The sequence below is a fragment of the Podarcis erhardii genome, assembly GCF_964252035.2.
Source record: "Podarcis erhardii genome assembly, chromosome: 14".
Taxonomy (NCBI): Eukaryota; Metazoa; Chordata; class Lepidosauria; order Squamata; family Lacertidae; genus Podarcis; species Podarcis erhardii.
In genome coordinates this window covers 14,352,982-14,375,851 of record NC_138503.1, presented here as the reverse complement: position 1 = coordinate 14,375,851, position 22,870 = coordinate 14,352,982, and the positions used below count along the sequence as shown (strand labels likewise).

General features: G+C 40.9%; 2 protein-coding genes and 1 long non-coding RNA gene across 6 annotated transcripts in view; 1 reads left to right on the top strand and 2 right to left on the bottom strand.

The window, feature by feature from the left end:
• Positions 1–20,620, bottom strand: part of FGF7 (fibroblast growth factor 7) — a 58,120-nt gene extending 37,500 nt beyond the window's left edge. Inside the window, exons 1-2 of one of the 3 annotated variants that reach the window (XM_081839357.1) lie at positions 20,370–20,620; positions 7,535–8,134 (exon numbers count right to left, since the gene is read on the bottom strand). In XM_081839357.1, coding sequence (XP_081695483.1) covers positions 7,535–7,820 — 286 coding nt within the window. In that variant the 5' untranslated portion in view covers positions 7,821–8,134; positions 20,370–20,620. Of the gene's footprint in view, positions 1–7,534; positions 8,135–8,638; positions 9,070–20,369 lie in introns of those variants that run through there. The other 2 variants (XM_081839355.1, XM_081839356.1) reach the window with 2 other exon arrangements.
• The window catches only part of FAM227B (family with sequence similarity 227 member B), a 112,653-nt gene that overhangs the window by 62,380 nt on the left and 27,403 nt on the right, over positions 1–22,870 (top strand). The window lies entirely within an intron of this gene.
• On the bottom strand, positions 2,520–6,746 carry LOC309328995. Its single transcript, XR_014150997.1, has 3 exons — positions 6,238–6,746; positions 4,533–5,987; positions 2,520–3,992 (listed from the first exon to the last, which is right to left on the bottom strand). It is a non-coding gene; the product is annotated as an uncharacterized lncRNA (long non-coding RNA).

Genomic DNA, 22,870 nt, shown 5'->3' with positions numbered 1-22,870 from the left:
AAGGAAGTCAGCCACCCCCTCCATTGTAGAAGGATCAAAGCAAAGGATCTGATAACTAAGATCGGAGTAACATCATTTTGGCAAGTTTTTAACCTCACGAGTGAAGAATATGAGATTGAGCTGGAGGAGGAAAGTAGAATTCGGACTTAAAAACAACCCCCCCTGGAACCCCGGGAGCGATCGATGACGGAGTTTGGAGAGGAGAAAGGCAAGTTTTGACAGCTGTCAAAGAGCTGTCAAAGCGGAAAATAAGATAGAGACTATGTTACAAGGACTTTGCTGGTTATATTTGTTATAAATTGGATACAAATTGTTTTAAATAAGGATTACAAAGTTACTAGGGCTAATGGATGCGATCTGGAAGAGAACTCAGTTTTTGCAATCCACCTAGAGGAGCCGAGGGATATTACAAGTTTTAGCTGGAAATTGGAACTGAACTGTTTATCTCCTGGGAAACTGCAGAAATGGAACATTATTATGACTACAGAGGCCACTACATCGAAGAAGACAATGGAATCATCTGTTGTGGAATGAAAGGAACTTGACGTAATGTTTTGTTTCTGAATAACAAGCCTCTGTAAAGGAACTAACTTTTGGAATTAGGACATTTGTGCAGGAAAACAGGGACAGAAAGAAATAGAAAGAGGAGTCTGATCAATAAGAACAACAAAATAACAAGAATTGGACCAAGTCAAAAGTGGGGACATTTGGGACATCCAGATTTGACAAGCTTAAGGATTATAATTTGGAGTTTTTCACTCCTGGATATAAAAATCTGGATGGAAAAAATGGGCCTCTCTTTGAGACAGAATCCTTCCATGATTGGACACTCGAAATTAAAGAGGACTGGCAAAGGACTATGATTTAGAGAGACGTGGAAATATCGGACATTGAGGAACATTGGGAACGCAACCGGGAAAAGGGGGGGTGGGAAATGTGGAATCCTTAAAGGCGTAAACTATGTTTTATTTAGGCTATATACATTTATATGGTATTCTAAAGTGGGGAACTCGTGGTGGGAATAAGCCGATTTTAGGGGAATGGAAAATAATGTTGTTGTTTTTTTTAAAAAAAAAAATTGGGTTAAGGATAACAAGTTTGAATTGAGGAGAAGAACTTGTTGAGATCATTTGAGAGATTTGGAATACAAGGGGGGGAGGGAAGGGGAAGTCCTGAAAGGATGTAATTGGAAAAAGATTTGAAATTGGATGTTTTATTAATTTGTAATTAATTGGAAAATTTTAATAAATATTATTAAAAAAAAAAAAAATAAAATAAAAAAAAAAAAAGACGGGTCTCTGTTCCTATGAGCCTACAATCTAAATTTCAATGGGAGCAACAGGAAAGGAAGAGGAGGAACATGGACCATAGAGACAGGTGGAACAGGAAATAAATACACAAGTTTAGTTACATATATTCAGGCTTAGTTTCGCTGGGAACAAAGGAGAATTCTCATGGATGAGATGGGTTTTGAAGAAGGGATTTGAAGTAGTATAATCTAGTTCAAGGGACGCGGGTGGCGCTGTGGGTTAAACCACAGAGCCTATCACTTGCCGATCAGAAGGTCGGCAGTTCGAATCCCCGTGACAGGGTGAGCTCCCGTTGCTTGGTCCCTGCTCCTGCCAACCTAGCAGTTCGAAAGCACGTCAAAGTGCAAGTAGATAAATAGGTACCACTCCGGCGGGAAGGTAAACAGCGTTTCTGTGCGCTGCTCTGGTTCACCAGAAGCGGCTTAGTCATGCTGGCCACATTACCCGGAAGCTGTATGCCGGCTGCCTCGGCCAATAAAGCGAGATGAGCGCCGCAACCCCAGAATCGGCCACGACTGGACCTAATGGTCAGGGGTCTCTTTACCTTTTTTAATCTAGTTCAAAGGTAGCCAAAGTAGTGTCCTGCAGACATTGTTGCATACAACTCCCATCATCCCCTAAAAATTGCCATGCTGGTTTGGGCTGATAGGGGTTGTAGTCCAGCAACATTTGGAAGGCACCACAATTACCACTCCTGATCTAGGTGTTTTCAGAGAGAATTACAAGAATAAGGGGCATCAAAGGAGAGTGTGTGGCATGCAAAGAACCTTTGGAGAGCTGACAATAGAAGATGTGGAGAATAGAAAGTCAGGGCAAGGGTATTTGAGAAGCCAAGGAGGGTTTTCAGTGTAAAAATGCGGACTTCTTAGGCATGCCTGGACTGAAGAGAGGTGTGGATAAGAAACCCCCATAGGGCTTTAATGAGTAGTGCCACATGTTCTGAATGATGAGATTGGCAAAATATTTTGTTTCATGTCAAGTATTTTTGTATCGCTTTTAATCAGAAAAGTCCACGAAGTGGATCACAGATATTTTAGCAGCAGAATTCTAGGGGATGGTTGAGGTCTGACAACTGAAGGGCAGGCAAAATGGTTCCACAGTAGTGGAAATAGGAGACAAATCACTCGTCGTCGTTTTTCTTTAAAGTTGGGATGGAAATCCACCTTACTTATTGGGCAAGAAGCTTCAGTTCTAGCTGTTTCAGAATAGATATTTCACCAGAATATAAATAATGAGCCATCTTATAAAATCGTATATGTTTGTGTAGCTTGGATTGAAACCAGCAAAATTACTTGCCCTCACTGTTACATCAAATAGTAGAATGTTAGAGATCTGGTAGCTAGAAACCTTCATGGTTTTCAAACTAAGGAACTAACTCCATTTCGGCGCAAGCACATAGTGCAAGGACCCATCATTGGCTTTTGTAAAAAACAAAGCAGTGGGGATTCTGAGCAGTGAAGAAGTGGATTGAGGGGCTACCTAGCCCTTTACCCACCCAGTGTTTTCCCACTCCATATTGTTGACATCAAATTGATTTTCTCTCTGTCTCTCTCTTGTCTCTCTCTCTCATTGAAACCCCTCAAAATTCAGATGTGCACCTACTTTAAGGTATTTATGTCCTATGCCAACCTTTACCTCTCAGAGTGACTTACAGAATCAGTACTAAGAATATAAAAAAGCCTGCTGGATCAAGCCAATGGCCCATCTAACCTAACATCCTGGTCTCACAGTGGCTGACTATATGCCTGTGGGAAACCAGCATCCTATTCTCACAGTCGCCCATCTATAGTCCATGTGGTTAAAGGTAAAGGTAAAGGACCCCTGGATGGTTAAGTCCAGTCAAAGGCAACTGTAGGGTTGTGGCGCTCATCTCGCTTTCAGGTCAAGGGAGCTGGCGTTTGTCCACAGACAGCTTTCCGGGTCATGTGGCCAGCCGGACTAAACCGCTTCTGGCGCAACGGAACACCGTGACGGAAACCAGAGCGCAAGGAAATGCCGTTTACCTTCCCGCCGCAGTGGTACCTATTTGTCTACTTGCGAGGGTGTGCTTTCAAACTGCTAGTTTGGCAGGAGCTGGGACAGAGCAACGGGAGCTCACCCCGTCGCGGGGATTCAAACCACCGACCTTCTGATCAGCAAGCCCAAGAGGCTCAGTGGTTTAGACCACAGCGCCACCTGCTTCTTTAGACCCATGTTAACAGGATTGGAGTGCAAGAGCACTTTCTCCTGCTGTGGTTTCTGGCAGCTGGTATTCAGAAGTGTTGCACCTTTAACTGTGGAGACAGAGCATAGCCATCCTGGCTAGCAGCCATCAATAACCCTCTCCTCCGTGAGTTTGCCTAATCCTCTTTTAAAGACTTTCAAGTTAGTGGGCATCACTGCCTCCTGTGGGACAAAGTTTCATAGTTTAACTATGCACAGCATGAAGAAGTGCTTTCTTTTGACTGTCTCAAACCTCCCAACATTCAGCTTTATGGGATGCCCACAAGTTACATTTTTAGGTGAGAGGGGAGAAGAACTTTTCTGTATCCACTTTTTCTATGCCATGCATAATTCTATAAACTTCTATCATGTCACACTTACTCACCTTTTCTCTAAACTAAAAACACCTAGACGCTGCAACCTTTCTTCATAGGGGAGTCGCTCCATCCCCTTGATAATTTTGGTTGATCTTACTGGAACCTTGCAATTACAAACCTAGACAGCATCTTAAAAAGCAGAGACATCAGCATCTTAAAAAGCAGAGACATCACCTTGCCAACAAAGGTCCGTATAGTTAAAGCTATGGTTTTCCCAGTAGTGATGTATGGAAGTGAGAGCTGGACCATAAAGAAGGCTGATCGCTGAAGAATTGATACTTTTGAATTATGGTGCTGGAGGAGACTCTTGACAGTCTCGTGGACTGCAAGAAGATCAAACCTATCCATTCTGAAGGAAATCAGCCCTGAGTGCTCACTGGAAGGACAGATCCTGAAGCTGAGGCTCCAGTACTTTGGCTACCTCATGAGAAGAGAAGACTCCCTGGAAAAGACCCTGATGTTGGGAAAGACTGAGGGCACAAGGAGCAGGGGATGACAGAGGACGAGATGGTTGGACAGTTTTCTCGAAGCTACCAGCATGAGTTTGACCAAACTGCGGGAGGCAGTGGAAGACAGGAGTGCCTGGCGTGGTCTGGTCCACGAAGAGTCGGACACGACTAAATGACTAAACAACAACTGGAACCTTTTCTAACACTACAATATCCTAAGGCAGTCCCAACCCTGAGGCTCACAATCTAGAAAGACATGGCAGACAAGGAAAAATGAATGGAAGAGTACACGTTGTTTCAACCCTACAGGGGGAAAGCCATGGGCAGAGATTTTGGGTAGAGAAACAGAGGGTGAGGGAAGGATTAGACACTCCTTCATCTGATTTTCTTTTAAATGATCAAGGGCTGGGGCACCATGGCACTTATTTACAAACATCTAGTTAGTCCCTAAGTGCAATTGCATGGTGTCAGATTAGATAGCAAAGACATAGGAGTTGGTTTATAGAGAGAAGTGGAGCAGCATTTAACATCATTGCCCCCATTTGTTTCTCACAGGCTGTAGCTATAGTGGCACACGCCTCTTTTTCATTGCAACAGAGGAAAAATTGTCCATTTAGTAATATCCATTTTCTAGCCATTACATATTTTACCTCCTCTCTCTCTCTTGAAATTGGTCTTATGCATGCATATTTCCAGTACTCTCTTTTGTTCTATATTACTTGGAGTCGGCGTAGAAACAAATTAGAATGCAACTGCTCTTCAATGATTTCTGTTTTCTGCTCAATTTAAAGAAGGAAGAATGTAGGCATCTGGGTTTAATAGAATGTGATGGTGTGAATATTCAGTGACATGATTTTGTGGCTTTCACAAGATACATTGGCATATGGAGAGGTCCTCTCAAAAGTATTTGTTTCAGATTAATGTACCTAAGACCCTCACCCGCATAAATTGGCAATTTGATTATCCAGTAATTCCAGTTCATATGCAGACCGCCACATGTGTAAGGACTTCCCCATTTTTTTTTTTTCAGTGGACAGGTACAGCTTTATACATTAGTATTATTATTAATACATGCACAGAGATACCCTAACTTATAAAGTGAACAGCATGCTTGTATGGGATCATCCATACAAAGATCCCTAGAGCACCTGCAGAGTGCTGAAATGAGGGTCCTCAGTTCAGAACACTAATTCTGGATTGGATATACTAAAATCAATATGATTGCTTCAGCATGTTGAAAGAAAGTAAATTCAATCAGTTTAATTGAGTATTACTCATAAAGTTAGGTGTGATAGAGGCTTCTCCTGCTACATGATATGGTTGAGGCATAGATGAATATTCAGACTTCTTTTTTCAGTTATTTGTGTGTTAACTGTATAGCAGTTTTCAGAAGGAGATATAATCCAATGCTGTACATGTAAGTACATTTAAGTGCAATGTACCTAAGACAGTCAGTCTTAGTTACATGTTATATTCCCAAACTTATGCAAAATGTATATACAATTTTTTGTTCCTGTAACTTCTAATCCCACATCCAACAAGATTGCTTTATTCATTTAAAAGCATTAGCCTATATGCCAAATTCAAGATTGTGTGAAACAAAGACCTAAAGCATATCTTAAATATGATAAACTGAACCATTAGCTAACCTAATAGTAAGTAAGTAATTTTATTTACGGCCATAGGCCCATACAGGTAAAAACGACACATAAATAACAACTTGTGCACGTGGGGAAAACAGCCGCTAAAGCACCACTATAACAATAAAATACTATAAAATAGAATGGCATACTACGCCTTAGTTAGCTTGTAGTGCTCCTTGGCGTCGCGTTTGGGTAAGGACAGCGACCAGGAACCTTGCCACTTTCAGGGTCGTATGAGTATCCTTATCCTGCTAACCTAATAGAAGTTTGTTTCTATCACTGTTGGTCAGTGTGAGGTGCTAGAAACCCATCCAGAAATGTAGGAGGCAACAAATGTAGAGATAAAACACAAGCATAGCTCTCTTTTTCAGCATTGCATAAATTGGGGAGAAATGATTCTCTGTTCTCTATGGAACATATCTTGTTGTTTTGTTTACTTGAATTTGGCATATCAGTGGGTCCCTGCTTGTAGTAGGGTCCAGAAAATACCTCTAGGTTTGTTTTTATGTCCTTACATTGATATTTGCTCTATTCCAACTGCCTGCGTGCAAGATTTAAATGGACTAATACAGACATCAACATTAAAAGAAGGTGAATCACAGACCATGATGAATTGTTTCTCATAAGTATTTAGACAGAGAATTGAGTAGAACAGATCTCTATTTCCCAATACACCATGTGTTAATGTGCTATACCACAATTAAGTACAAGAATTGCTGATCTACTTTTTACCATTATCATCAGCATTGAAATATATTGTTTATTATTGTTAAATTGTTTTTAATATATATACAGTACTTACCTGTGCACAATAAACACATACTATCATAAGATCTATATATAATGTTATTAAAGTACTCTCGGATGAAAAATCTTTCAAGAGATGTGTGTCAACATCAAAATTGGCATTTAACAATCTCTTGCAGGTTTTAAAAATAGGTTTCCTTCCCTATTAAGCTAAATAGATAAAAATAATGGATGGAGTGACAGAAGAAAATACTGTTACATTTTATTATCATTGTGGTGAAAAAGGACCCTGAAAGAAATTAGTCTTCATTCCAGGTTTGGCAAAGTTTTTTTTTTGCAAGGCTAGTTTTGCAGGCTAGTTTTTGCAAGGTATCATTCATCATTGTCTCTGCTTCAATTTGAGGTGTGGATAAGTTTTCCTATGGTGTTAAGGCATTATACTTACAGGTAGGGTGTATACTACAGGCATTCTTTAATATTTCATAATAATTTTATGAGCATAGAGCTTTGTGGTTTGAGACTTTTAATACTTAACAACCTTAATTCACTTGTTATAATAGTCTTTTTCTGTTAATAGTTGCCAGCTGCCAGTAATACATTAGCAGATCTACAACATATTGGAAACGTATTCTTGAAAATGACGTATTTCAAAATCAGTACCAAATGTCCTGCCACATTATTAGGAAGGCATAGTCAGTATGCTTTAAAAGAACTAGGGCACCATACGTTACACTAAGAAGAAAAAAATTGACAGTACATACAGATACAAAACTATCCATTCATATTGCAGGAGAGAGATTACTTACTGTAGTTGCTGTTACGCTCCAATACTCCTTTTATCTTGCCTCTCTTATCAATCTTGATATACCACTGAGTTCGACAGAAAAGTCTTCTTACTCTTACATTCCCCCCTTCCATATAATCATAACTTCTGGTATGTCGCTCAGGGGAAGAACAGTTTGCATTTGTAGCCATTTGCTCTGGGGTCATGTCATTGCAAGCTAATGCTATAGCGCCCACGAGGAAGATAATGTAAAAGTATGATCTGTAGAGCAAAGTTGGCAGGATCCATGTCAATATCCATTTGTGCATTATAGTGCAGTGTTCTGGGTACTCACGAACAACATAATGAAAAAAATCCGTCTTCAGTAGATTGTCTTTCCTTGGTCATTGACCTGTCCTCCTCTGCCTTTCCCTTGAATTGTAAAGTAATTTAACCAGCGACTGTTCCCTCTTCCAGAATTCCAGTCCTTACTATTTTTAAGATGCAGGTATCGAAGAGAATTGACCCTTAAAAATCCTTTCAGCCAGGAAGGATATCCTTTAAAGAAACAGGTTGCAATAACCTCGGCTGCTGCGTCCTCCTTTGCTACTTGTATTCTCTGTTCGCACTGAAAGCAAAAGATCTATGAAGAAAGTGGTATGCATAAATTTTTATGGTCATTACATAAGCAAAGCAACTATCTTCCATGCTATGGGAATAAAACAGTAGGGGGGGGGAGGGTTCATGTGTATGTGAGCGAGAATTTCTATCATTAACATGACATTTTAAATGTTGATATGCAGCCCTCGTTTCTCTTGTTCTGTAGTTTTCTACTGAGTCTGATGATTCAGTTAAATTGCCAAACTCTTCAGGAGAAAACCGCTATTGCATCCTCTTTCACTTGATTGCTTCATCTATTTGTCTTAGTAGTAATTTCCCTAAAAGCTTGCTCTGGTATCTAAGATTTATCAGGACAAAGTACACTCAGTTCTATTTTTTACATAGTCTGTATATATACAGTTCCATTGCCACTGCTTCATAAGACACTGAGAGCATTGCTTCTGATACTACAAAATCATGACAACGGAAAATGCTGTTAGCAGCTAAGAAATCTTTTAAGATGTTTTAAAGAAGACAGATGACTTACTTGCTCCTGTTGATAACAGCTGGACACACAAGTATTCCATTTCTGTTGTCTGCCTTTTGCAACATGAGACGCTCTACTGTAGCTACAAACTTTCGGAGCTCAAGAAAGACTGCTACAGAATCATAATTGTTTCCATAAATCAACATGCGCGCAAGAGGGTGTGTGCGAGCATGTGTGCGTGTGCGTGCACACTTGTGTGTGTGTGTGTGTGTGTATGTGCACTGTTAAGTCTGTTCAGGCTTTTTTTTTTTTAAAGGAAAACCTTTGCTGACCTCTCTTGGAAGCAATTAGGACACAAGCAGTCAGCTGTCAGTTGACTGCATGAACAAAAATAAAATGTTGTGTGGAATTCTATGGTCATCAGAGGGAGCTATCAACATGGCTGGTGCCCTGAATCTCAAACCTGCCACTTTTCTAGAATACTGGGTTTTCTGACTCCAGTTCATGCACTGCTCGCATTGCCTCCTTATTTAGTGAAGCGTAATTCTTTTCTGAATCATTTTCCAAAGCCTGCTGATTCCTCTCCGATCATTGTTTCCCACAGATAAACACAGAATTGTTATTTCTTACAGGCAAGGTAGATTGAGGGCGTTAGAAGAAAATCCAAAAAATATATAAGCTAACAAATGCTTCTGTGCATAATCAATCATATCAGTGTCAATTGAAAACTGAGCTAATCTGTGTTCTCTGTTTTCTGCAAGTGCGTTTTTTCACCTACAGATACATGGTTCTCATAATGGGAACACAAACATAAATGGAGGGCAATACACCTTAGAACTAGCTAGTGTTGTATGAATCTGCTCCTATATTGTGTACGAGGGCTCCCGCAGAGCCAATGCAAAGGGGAGCCTTGGACCAGCTGCTGACCTCAGTAACAGGACAATGGATGTCAGTGGCTCTGCTAGCTTTAGCTAACATTCCCTCTACTATTTCCACATGTTGGTGATTTTCCAGTCACCTTTCTAGTAAAAACTTAATCTAAGTGGAAAGCCCTCTTTATCTCGAGTAATGAAATGATGGTAACTAAACAAGCTAATTCCACCGATTCCTACAAACCTTTCTACCCGCTCTACACATTGCAAAAACTTTTAAATCTCAGTGGCAACCTTCAAAGTCTCCCAGAGAGAGTAGCTCATCCAGTAGTCAGCAGATTTGTCAAACACTAGCTCCAAATGAAAAGTCCCAAGCAAGATGGCAGAGTAGCATGCAAGCCAAAAGAATCAGATTGCTCAGTTGGTAGAGCTCTTAATCTCGGGGCATGGGTTCAACCCCTACATTGGGCAAAAGATTCCTGCATTGCAGAGGGTTGGACTAGATGACCCTCACAGTCCCTTTCCAACTATTTTTTTAAAAAAAATTAAATAACATTTGTTCAAAAGTTCCAGTTCTACAATTCTATGATTCATAAACATGCCCAGGAGGTTGCTGACTCAATTCCACACAGGAGATTCCAACTGACCCCACGCAAAGAAGTCACCACCCACATTTACCTTTCCTCCACTCTTTCCATGCACTGCCTGTGCTTTATAACTCCATGCCTGAGCTCCTGGTTTGTTTGTTTTTGCTCCAGAGCTTTCCCCATGAAAACCTGTTCTTTAAAGCTTAATCAGAGCAAAGGGCAATCTGCAGAAAACCCGATTTGGTGTCTGTGCCAAGTGAGCACTAAAGAGCAGCTTTTCATGGGGAAAGCTCCAGGGCAAAAAATAAACCCACATTTTGTCACGGAGCTTATAAGCGTGAACCTTTGCCTGAAAGATCGGGGCAAAAGGTGAGTGTGGATAAACCCATTATTTCAGTCAAAAGGGATAAAATGAGCCAACCTCGTTTTAAGTATGTAGCATCTTGCCAGCTATTTATTTATAAAAATATTTATATTGCCCTAATTCATACAGATCATATCAAAGCAGTTAACAGCTGTACATAAAACAGTACAATAAATACCATATTAAAAAAAATAAAAGTCCGAAATCAGAAAACCAGTGTGGAGATATGTTTTCTTTAGTGCCTGCATAGGCCTAACAGAATAGAAGAGTTCAGTAAGTGTTTGAAAGTTGGAACAGTACTAATACTTTTCTAATTTACTAATTGACAGTCATTCCATGTGTAAATCCAGTAAACCGGCTGACTATGATAAATATCACTGGGTGGGACAACTGACTCCCACTTGTGATGTCCCTACCTCTTATAAATGTTAAACTTGACTCTGCTGTAATACTCTGCTGAATGTATAAATGGGTATTTAGTGTGTGTAGGAGTGGTAGCTAAATTGTGTAAAATTATTCTCGAGCATGTGCCCCAGGTGTTCAAAGCAGTTTATTTCTTAAATGTCTCTTATACGGGTCAGCGAAACAGCACATTCTTAGGATGTCAATGGATAAATCTGTGTACTTGAAAACATTTTTTCAAGACACATTTTATAATAAATGTTGCAAAGCAGAGGCCAAAATCTTCATCTCTGTTTGCTTTTCTGGTTTGTTGATGGTGCATACTTGTACCGGCTGCTGATCTATGAATTTGCATACTGTGAAATGGCAAAAGGAGTATTTAACATAAAATTAGGCTCCTGTATAATTAACAATTATTTGCTTCAACCTGTGACCCGCAACTGGGATCAACAGCTAAGATTTGGTGATCAGCAAGCTATACAGAAAAGGTGATTAGAGACTCAACATGATTCAGTGTTGTGGATTTTGATGTTTTTGAATCAATATTTTATTGAAATATATTTTAAAATATTGAAAAATAAAAAATGACAGATAACAAAAATAATACCTGAAAAATATTAAACCACTGACAAAAATGTTATGCCACTAAAAGCATTCAGATATGTAATATAAGCTCCATTGGTCAGGCAGGAAGACTTTTTCTTTCCCCCCATAAACGTTTATGAAAGACCAATTTTTTGGTCTTTTTTTTTTACTTGCTTGTTTGCCTTGGGGGTCCTTTGAAGGAAGGGTTTGTTAGAAATTCAGTAATTTATTCTGCTTCTTTTGAAGTGTTGCAAGAAAAAGAAATCTAAAAAACAATAATTTTGGCATTATTTTCATTGTGGCCCATCTAGGAGAGTTTTGCTTTAAACCTTTAACTCTTGCTGCTGGTGGGTTGTTTTTTAAGTTAAAGGGTCAAAATTATCTTCTGCCTGACAAGTTACATCTTGGTTTAAAAAAATATCAGGTATCTCTTCCTTTTATTTTTTCCATTCAGAAGTAGTAATCATTCCACTTTCTCCTTTAGCTGTGTCTTGGCAGGGGAAAAGAAATAAAGCTACAAATTTCTTTATGCCATGGAACCAATCTGGCTCAAGCCCTCTGTGTCTCCTGTTTATCAAATATGCCAGGACAGACAAGGTGATAAAGATCATGTCCAGTTTGGCCCTTAGAAGTCCATTTTCCAGCTTGAAGTCAACCCCAAGCAGGTGCCTGCCCAGTGAAAAGAAGGTTCTGGCAAAGAGTCTCAATTAAGCAAAGGCATCCTAAGCATGAACCCAAAAAGGGGATTTTACCCAGTGAGCAAACTCATTTATAGTAAGCCTCATTTTCTGGAAATGTTTATATAGTTCCTTGCTGAATGTTAATACAAAAAATGCTGATAGAATGATCTTCAGTGTGTTTATTTTGTAACAGGGAAAGAGGATGGATTTGTGGGAATCGAGTAGGAGTAGGGTCAAATAAAACAACTTTTTCATGAATACCTGACATTTTCAGCTGTTTAAAATTCTAAGTCCTTGGAATCCTGAAGGATTTTTATGAGTTTCTTCTTTCTGGCACAGATACTAGGTCTATACCTCACATACTATTTCAAACCAAGTTATAGGCCTGATGTCTTGTCAGTTGTCTTGAATGGTGTTCTTTGGCGTGGGTCAGAGGGCTAACATACTTTAACTTGTTTTTAAAAACCTATACAGTGACAATTAACTTCTCCCATCTAACATTAGCTGGCATGGGAAAAGACATCAATACACCGGTACACCATTTATGACAAGTTGACTGGGATCTTTCTCTGAAATTATTTCAGTCACATCATCTTTTCATGCCCACGTAGTGGGCAAAGGGTATGAAAATCCCATTGTGATATTTTTTTCTGGATCCATTCTAAGGGGTAAATGGAGAAGTGCCTCTCCATAAATACAAGTAGGATGAAGTTCGAGAAGAAATGTGAGGACTCTTAAATTCAAAATTACATTTCAAACAGTATGTGTTTACATGAGCATGGAATCCCTGGGTGTCTAATAAGACTTTTGCTTACCATCTGACATGCTCATAGGTTATTCTAGGCATGCAGCAAAAGTGCCCACAATATTAATAGTACAGTACTTCATTCAGTGCAGGAGGCGCAACCCGTGGATTAAGTTAAAATTTAAGAAAGGTTCTGTGGCCACAAGCCTTGCACATGTTGCACTGTGAGCACCGCACCCTATAATAGTCACCTTTGACTGGACTTAACCATCCAGGGGTCCTTTACCTTTACCTCCATTTCTCTGCTTATTCAATGTAGCATACTGATGAACAGATATCCTAGCTTTAGCAGCAAGGTATGAGAAAAGATAGGGACACGGGTGGCGCTGTGGGTTAAACCACAGAGCCTAGGGCTTGCCGATCAGAAGGTCAGCGGTTCAAATCCCTGCGACAGGGTGAGCTCCCGTTACTCAGTCCCTGCTCCTGCCAACCTAGGAGTTCGAAAGCATGCCAGTGCAAGTAGATGAATAGGTACCCCTCCGGCGGGAAGGTAAACGGCATTTCCGTGCACTGCTCTGGTTCACCAGAAGCGGCTTAGTCATGCGGCCCACTTGACCTGGAAGCTGTATGCCGGCTCCCTTGGCCAATAAAGCGAGATGAGCGCCACAACCCCAGAGTCGACCGCGTCTGGACCTAACGGTCAGGGGTCCCTTTACCCTTTACCCTTTACCTTTATGAGAAAAGATACCCATTTGGAAGATACCTTCCAACTCTGATTCTTTGGCTTGTAATTCCACAAGAAGATAAGCCCTGCTAGATGAAGCCAATGGCCCATCTCTTCCAGCTTTCTGTCCTCACAGCAGCTCACTATGGGAAGAATGCAATGAGGACCTGAGTGCAGACCACTCTCCCCACTTGTGATGACCACTGCCTTTCTACAATGGAGGTAGAGTATAGCTAATGTGGCCAGTAGCCACTGATAATCCCAAAGCTAATAAATATCCTATAATATTCTTACTTACTTACCTGCTTCATGAAACAGTCATGAAGCAAGAGTTCCTAATTACCCAAAGGTCCTATTCCTTGCCTTCAATTTCCTTGAGCCAGATTAGCATTTTGAAGCACTGTTTGAAGACAGTGCCTTGTCTGCATAAAAAGGGAGCTAGCCCCATCTAGCTTGAGATGAGTACAAAATAGTGGCTGCACTCCTGCAACAGGGAGCCAAGCATATACCCATCCATGGAAAGAAGGCAGATCTCCAAATAAAGCAGGGAGCAAAGAGTCCAAGAGAAATGTGAGGATCTTAATGTTTGCCTAGCCAGCTGCTAAAACTGTTAGCAGCTTCAGCCACAGCAATACCACTTTAGTTTTGTGTGTGTGTGTGTGTGTGTTTTTACAATCAAGCAGTATATAAATTTTACAAAATAAATAATACAAGTGGGAGAGTAGATTGGGAGTTCTAGATTCAGTCCCACGTCCGATCCCTCACCTTATTGGGTTTACATTTTGTTTTATTGGTCTTTTCAGCAAGATGGTTCTGCCATACCCTTAGCATGGTTGTCTTTTAACCCCCCCCCCTCCAGGTTTACTGTATGAGTCTAAGGAGTTGCCTGCTTTTCCAGGATGGTGAGGACTGATGGGCAGCCCCTTCTCCTGGGGGCAGCTTGTAGGTTTTCCTATGGACTGTCATGGCTGAAAATTGGCCGCTGTTTCTTCAATGCTTAAAAAGCTGGGTTAGCACGAGTCAGCGGCCTGCACCATATATATAGAGTGAGAAATGTTAGTTTGTTGTTGGGTTGGGTGGTTGGTGAAAGCTGGTAGTGCTGATGTGTGTACAGTTGGTCAGTCGCTTTTGCAGAAAGACTTTTAAGAATAAAAGCAGAAAGTACTCTGCAAGGATACTCTTCTTGTGGACTCTTTTATGACGACAAGGATCTGAGGACCAGGCTGAGGCAACAAAGGGAGGTCAGAGCCTTTTTTTTTTTTTTTTACAAACACTGACATGGATTGCCATCCTGAAAGTGTTGAAGGCCCTATGGAAGATCCCCAGAACAGAAATGTATCATAATAAATTTGTCTTTTGCCGGTTAGAAGTGATTGTGCTGCTCCACTAACACAGTGTCTGGATAGGTGCTATATTTAGAATCCTTTCCACGTTCATCTTTTGACGCTCCAAACCTGCAACTTTTATTTTTTATTTCACAGAGGAGCTTCTCCTCCAGCCTTCATTCTAGTCGTGGCCAAATGTATTATTTAACCTTGATTTGGTTCTTATAGCACAATCAAAACATGTTTTTGAGAATCTTGGTGGTCTCAGCAATCCCCCCTCCCCTTTTAAGTCTGGGAGGGATTTTTATTATTATTTTATTTTAAGCTCTTTCCAGTGCCTGCTCCATTCTTCTGAAATACTTACATAGTCACCACTGCCACCCAAACCAGTCCATGTTTCTAGAAACGCCCTTGGGGCATTCTTTTTATTTCAATTGATTTTCTCTAGTGTAGTTGTTTATCTTTTTTTTCAATCTGGTCATAGAAAGCACATCTGGTTCCTGTTTTAATCAGGATTCCTCTGGGAGCAGCATCATATTAGAGAGAACTAGCAGTGCTAAAACAATAATCCATAATGATGCAACTTCTGGAAATCTAAAACGGTTTTATCCACTGTTTTTAGAAGTGTGCTAATGGTGTAGGCCAACTGACTCCTTTGTAGATAAAACTTACAAAAGGTCTTAATAACAGATATGTGGATGCATTGACATAAGTGAACAATTAAGGCAATCAGCAGTTTCTGCTTCTTATTGTATATTTAAGTCTTGCTGAAGCTCATGGCTATGGTCTCATATCACTTACTCCAAAGTAGTCCCACTGGGTTTGGATTACTCTTGAGTAATGTATTTAAGGATGATTAAGGAATCTGGATGCCATTTCTGCTGCTGTAAGGCCATTAACTTTAATGGGACTAAACCAGTTTGAGGAGTAATTTTTGGAATTCCTATGGGTTATTTTACCAACAGATCACATAGCATAGACTTTCTTGACAATGTGCATTGTCTAGTACAGACTTCTATATCTTGATAAAAAAAGATAACTGAACGTGTGAGCTGATTCGCTCACAGACCCATTTATTCAAATGATTCTTAAATCTTTTTAAGCTTACAGAACTGATTTTTTATTATTCAAGTCATTTGAAGGCAATTTTTAAATATGGTGACTCGTGGCTGAATTTGCAGTAATTATAAAAGCAAAGGTGGAAATTTTTATAGGATATTATTAATAGACTGAGCCGGTTCAAAATGTATTATTTGACAAATTAAACAGTATGGAACTATACAATGCAGTCAGCTTACACATATGTTACAAGTTACATTACTATTACTAGAGAGATGCAGACAATGGTGCGTCAAGACACAACAGAGGACAGAATGTGATATGATAGACCAAATTGTTTAAATCCAGGTCTGCCGCTACCTCACATTAAGTTAAGGCCTCCAATTTTAGGGCAAATGGGAGTATGTGGGTCAGAAACCCTTCTCATGTTCACTGCTTACCTCTCTCTCTCTCTCTCTCTCTCACACACACACACACACACACCACAGACTTTTTTCTTACCCAAACTCACTTTCAGTAGAGCAGCTTAGCTAAAAAGATAGGCTCTGGGGAGATAAGGCATGTGGAGGAGATTTAGAATCCCATCCATATTATAATTTATCTCTTATTAACAATGATATCCCACACATTCTGTACAGAGTACTCTCACCATGGCACTTAGAGATAAATTAGAATCAACATAACTGTAAAACATCCAATAAAATATCAATGACAATAAAATCATCAGATTAAAAAGCACCATATCCCGTGCTTTGCATGGACAGGTGGAGTCCCCAGATCCCGAGTGCCCCCCCCCCCGTCATGTGGAATAACGACTCAAGACAACGTGCTATGGGATTAAATTGGCCACAACTTTATTAAATTTCAAATGTGGGTAGACCTTGGCTCAGGCATTGGGCGTTCTCCCTCCCCAGTCCCCAGCCGGGGACCTAGGGAGCATCAGGGTTATCCAGTGTGTGTGGGGGATGGGCCGGCTCTGGAGAACATATGTTCAAGCAGAGATAGCCGCCGCCACAGGGGAGAGCAATGACGACCTTTTGGCATACGGTCAAAGCCTCCCTTCAGAAACCCCTTTAACGGGGAACCCTGGTATCGCCGCCGCAAAGAGGAAGATGGACTAAAGGATTCCACCCAATGCCTGATACCACCAAAGTTGTGACGTTTTGCTACGGGAAAGGCGAAACCTGCCAATGCAGGGAAATTCCTTTCCGGCCCTTTAACAGCGACCTTAACGTAGCTGCGCCCGCATACCTGTGAAGAAAAGTTAACCTGCAAAATAAGGCATTAACTGAGGGTGGGTAGGGTGGGAGAAGCTCTGGAGCCAAGTGAGGATTCCCAGGTAAGATCCTCCCTCTATTGTGTGGGCAGGTAATCCCTCCCCTACCTGGCCTGGTCTCCTTGGCAACGCTTCCCCCAGGTGGGATTGGACAACTGATTGAGGTAGGCGGAGACCTCCAGGTATCCCACCTGAGGGAAGGCAAAGCCAAGCCTATGCTGATGGAGCCGCTCCAGATCTAGGGGCTGCGCACGTCCACACAAAGGGCGCCCCTGTTTTAAGCGGGGAGCGGTCATTACTTCTAGAAAAATGGTGCTGGTACTGCATACCATTGAGAACCTCCAGAAAAAAGCACTGACCATATCAGAAACCCAGCTGATGTTTAAAAGGCCCAGGAGAGCAAAATGTATTTGCCATGCACTGGAAACATGAGTTCAACTGCTGGGCAATCCTCCCTGAAGAGACCCTTCTACAGTTGTGCTGTCATGGTCAAAGAGGCCCTCTTTGTAGTTGTTGTTGTTTAGTCATTTAGTCGTGTCCGACTCTTCGTGACCCCATGGACCAGAGCACGCCAGGCACTCCTGCCTTCCACTACCTCCCTCAGTTTGGTCAAACTCATGCTGGTAGCTTTGAGAACACTGTCGAACCATCTCGTCCTCTGTCGTCCCCTTCTTCTTGTGCCCTCAGTCTTTCCCAACATCAGGGTCTTTTCCAGGGAGTCTTCTCTTCTCATGAGGTGGCCAAAGTATTGGAGCCTCAGCTTCACGATCTGTCCTTCCATGAGCACTCAATTACCACTCGCTTAACTTCAGAAGGTAGGAGCATCTTGAAAGACGCATCCAATGTAGATCATATGCTCAAAAACATGTTAAATTAGCACTCCTCTGAGAGCAACATCATATCAGAGAGAGGGTTGCAGCCAACTAAGTTTTACTCAGCATAGACCCACTGAAATACATTGTACGTCCATTAATTTCAATGAGTTTGCTCTGAAGAAACCTTAGTTGGATGAAATCCAGACTTCACAGTGGTAAATCAATAATCCATAGTGATGCAACTTCTATTCATATAAAATAGTTTTGCCTCCTGTTTTAAGAAGTATACCGACTGACACTTTTGTAGATAGAAATAACAAGCAAATGAGACAGTCCCTGGGAGGTAAGTAATTCTAAGCTGTGCAGGGCTTTAAAGATAAGCACCAGCACTTTGAATCTTGGAAATTGATTAGCAGCCACCGAAGTTGTTTCAAAACGGGCCTCCTGGGGCAGTCCCAGTTAGCAGTTTGGCAGCTGTGTTTCAAACCAACTGAAGTTGCCTTCAGGTCTTAATTGGCAGCCCCACGTGGAATTCACTGCAGTAATCAAGCCTGGAGGTTATCATTGCATGGTTCGCTTGGCCAGGCTCTCTCTGTCCAAGAGTGCCAGCAGCTGGCATACAAACCTAAGCTGGCAGAAGGCACAACATGCCACCGTTGCCACTTTGATCTCCAGTGACAAAGCTGGATCAATCAGCAATTACAGAAACTTAATCTTATGGGATATGTTATGTATCCCCATCCTGGACAGATTGAACACTACATCCGTGGTCAGACAAGTATTTCCATCTTGACATAATTAAGTTGCAGTTCATTGGTTCTCTTCTAGCCAATCACTAATCCCAGGCACAAATTCTTCACTTCCTCTGCCTCATCTGAACCCAAATTCTCACTACGTTTTTTGCCACCATCTCTGCAGTGGTAAAACACTTTATTTTAAAATTCTGGTCTTCCATTTTATTGGTGAATGTGATAGACTTTACAAGCATGTCTGCCACCAGCACATCTAGTTTCTTCCTGTGTAGACTTGTACGTACAGTGGTACCTGGGTTTTCGAACAGCTTAGTTCTCAAACAACTTGGAACCCGAACGCTACAAACCTGGAAGTAAGTGTTCCGGTTTGCGAACTTTTTTCGAAGATGAACGTGCTCTGTTTTGAGTGCCACACTTCTGTTCTGAGTGCTATGCTGAGGTCTGTCTTTTTTTGCTATTTATTTTGTGTTTTGTGGCTTTTTGTTTGTTTGTTTTTGTGACTGCGTGGAACCCAGTTCAGCTACTGATTGAGTGCAGGTAATAAAAAATTACATTTTCATTTTTATCATCTACAATACTGTTTTATTGATTTTACAGTACAGTACATTGTTTATTGCTTTCACTTTATGGATCAATTGTCTCGTTAGATAGTAAAATTCATGCTAAATTTCTGTTTTAGGGGTTGTTTTTAAAAGCTTGAACAGATTAATCCATTTTGCATTACTTTCTATGGGAAAGCGTGCCTTGGTTTTGGAACACTTTGGTTTTGGAACGGACTTCCAGAACGGATTACGTTTGAGAACCAAGGTACCATTGTATCTCTATGTGTAACTGGAAGAACAGCCACCCTTTGCTTCCAGTCACAACAGTAGCATCAGGATGCCCAAAATCAGGTCTCAAATGATACTAAAATGGATCTATACAATCAATTTCCATCTAACAGTACCTGGAGTTGTGTAAGAACCACCTCCATGATCACCCTGAGTAATCTACGGAGCAATCTTGTCAAACACCTTAAGCCATCTCTACATCCTATGGAATGACTAGAATTTCACCAGGACTACCAGCCATGTCAACATGGCTCTCCAAAATCCCACAGATTTCATCAGCCTCCCATTGCAAGTCATTCTAGTGGCTTCTGTGTAAACCCACACCTCTGTCTCTAAATGGAAGTCTAGTATTCTAGTTGAACACCTCTGTTGCTTCTGGTCTTGTCAGGCTGTTTCCATTCCTCTTACTTTAAAATGAATTGTCCAACAGTCTTCAGATTAAGTTCTAACAACGTTCCAATATACTCTTAAGCCCCTGTGTTTCTGAAGAGCCAGTTTAGAGATCTTAACGGGTTTAATGGGAGAGATTTATTGAGATAGCTCAGATTACATAAGCCTTTGAGTCATCTCACAAAGATCTTTGGCATTTGAGACCTTTCTCTTTAAAACATGCTTGCCTTATCTTTCAGTAGTTTAGCAAAGTCACTCACTAAAGCAATGAATAATATCTTTTAAGTGATAGGTCACAGTATGCATCAATTATGTGCCAATCTCTACAAATGTTAGCAAGTATACTTTGAGCTCCAAGCATAAGAAAAATCAAAATGCTACAGACCTTAATTCTTCAAATATCTCTCTCAAAGTGTTCCAGAAAACTTCCCATGATATACACCCCAAACATGTATTGTGGTAAAATGTGGCAATCCTATGGAATTATGCCATTTTCCAAAATGCAATGGTTGACAACTCCAGTCTTCCACGTGTAAATGTAAAATGTCAGAATAACTTGGCTGAGGATAAAGTTGTAGGAATGTATATTCCAGTAGAATAACGTAAGGAAAGGGTCTAGCTGTGGTTGAGACCTTGTCTCTTTTGAACAGACAATACTTCTATAGATGCATTAATATCCCCACTCACATATTTATAGGATGAGCTCTGGAATCAAAAATAGATGCCATGACTCAAGTAAAAGCTGTCTTTATAATATTTGTTATTGCATAGAATATTTGAATATGTAATATTGAAGAATTATTGACCATTATTGACCATGTGTGTTGCATCTAATTTGATGACTAAAAACAAATGTAAGATACAGAATGATACATTATTCTCCGCTGAAGAATAAAATCTTACTAACTTGGAGAAATAGAAGCCTTATGGAATCTGAGAGATACTTTTCATCAGCCAAAACTGCTGCTCAGCTGTTTCGAACTCAAGCACATACCTTCTCCAAACACTACTGCTCAGATCACAGCAACAGATCAGATGCATTTCCTGATAAAGCTATGCTACTAAATCCTTTATCCCAACAAATCACAGTCTTCATAATATCATGTGATCCTCAAATTTGGAAGGCTTTTGCTAGACTTTGGGGGTTTTTTTGGCTCACTATAAAATATTCTGTCAGGAGAACAACCTTCCTTAACTTTAAAAAAATAACAGTAAGATCCATAGTTGGTTGGTGGGAGGGTGAGGTCCTGAAAGACATCTCTGGCACAAGCTTTTTTTTTTTTCTTCAAGAGGTTTATCATGAAAAGAGCTTGAAAATCAGACTGGGCAGTCTGGCCAATTTCTCCTGAATATGTCAAAAGGATGCCATTTATATGCTAAGCTGAAGCTACTATGTAAAGCATTTTTTAAACCTTTACTGCAGTAATATTTATAATGGTTTGACTTTAGTTTTGAATAATGCTAGTATTTTAATTAATTTTTAAGTGGTTTGTTAAACTCTTCATCTGAGGATCACGGGGGGGGGGGGCAGAGGTTGAAATATAAAAACACCAAAATACATAAAATAGTGGCAAATAATCAATACCCCCCCCCCCCCAGTTTAAAAGGCCAAAGGCCTGGGAGAAGGTTTTTGCCTGGTGCCTAAAGATATGTAATGAAGACACCAGGCAAGCCTTCCTGAGGAGAGCATTCCACAAACTGGTAGACACTGCAGAAAAGACCCCTTCTCATGTTGCCACCTTCCGGACCTTTTGAATTTTAACAGGGAGAAATGTAAAGTATTGCACTTGGGCAAAAAAAATGAGAGGCACAAATACAAGATGGGTGACACCTGGCTTGAGAGCAGTACATGTGAAAAGGATCTAGGAGTCTTGGTTGACCACAAACTTGACATGAGCCAACAGTGTGACGCGGCAGCTTAAAAAGCCAATGCAATTCTGGGCTGCATCAATAGGAGTATAGCATCTAGATCAAGGGAAGTAATAGTGCCACTGTATTCTGCTCTGGTCAGACCTCACCTGGAGTACTGTGTCCAGTTCTGGGCACCACAGTTCAAGAAGGACACTGACAAACTGGAACGTGTCCAGAGGAGGGCAACCAAAATGGTCAAAGGCCTGGAAACGATGCCTTATGAGGAACGGCTAAGGGAGCTGGGCATGTTTAGCCTGGAGAAGAGGAGGTTAAGGGGTGATATGATAGCCATGTTCAAATATATAAAAGGATGTCACATAGAGGAGGGAGAAAGGTTGTTTTCTGCTGCTCCAGAGAAGCGGACACGGAGCAATGGTTCCAAACTACAAGAAAGAAGATTCCACCTAAACATTAGGAAGAACTTCCTGACAGTGAGAGCTGTTTGACAGTGGAATTTGCTGCCAAGGAGCTTTGCATGTTCCCTCGGCCCTAAAGGTGTTCAAGGCAAAAGTGGTTGCCGCGCTTGCTTATGCTGCCCCGCTTTGGGCCGTGATGACAGATCTTGCTCCTCTTGAGACACTGCAAAATCAATTCCTGCGTCGGCTCCTAATGCTCCCCCTGTGCGTAAGCAACGCAGCCATGCGACTAGAACTGAAGATCGCATCCTTAGAAACTTGCCTGTGGAAGCAAGTCTTCAATTATTGGTTATCATTGTGGCATAGATTACCAAACCACTACCTTGTCCAATGCTTATGGCGAGATGAATTCTCTAGCCTTTGGTCTAGTAGAATTCATGCCAAACTCCTGAGTTATGGAATCTCTCCTTCAGATTCCCTAAAACTAGACCAAATTACCGCTCAAAGACTGATCCGCCAAAGACTGGATGACATCGATCTACAGCGAAATTATATGCTGGGGGGAGGTGTTTGTTCGCCCCAGAACATTGGTATCACTTTAACTTACTGTGTTCCATCA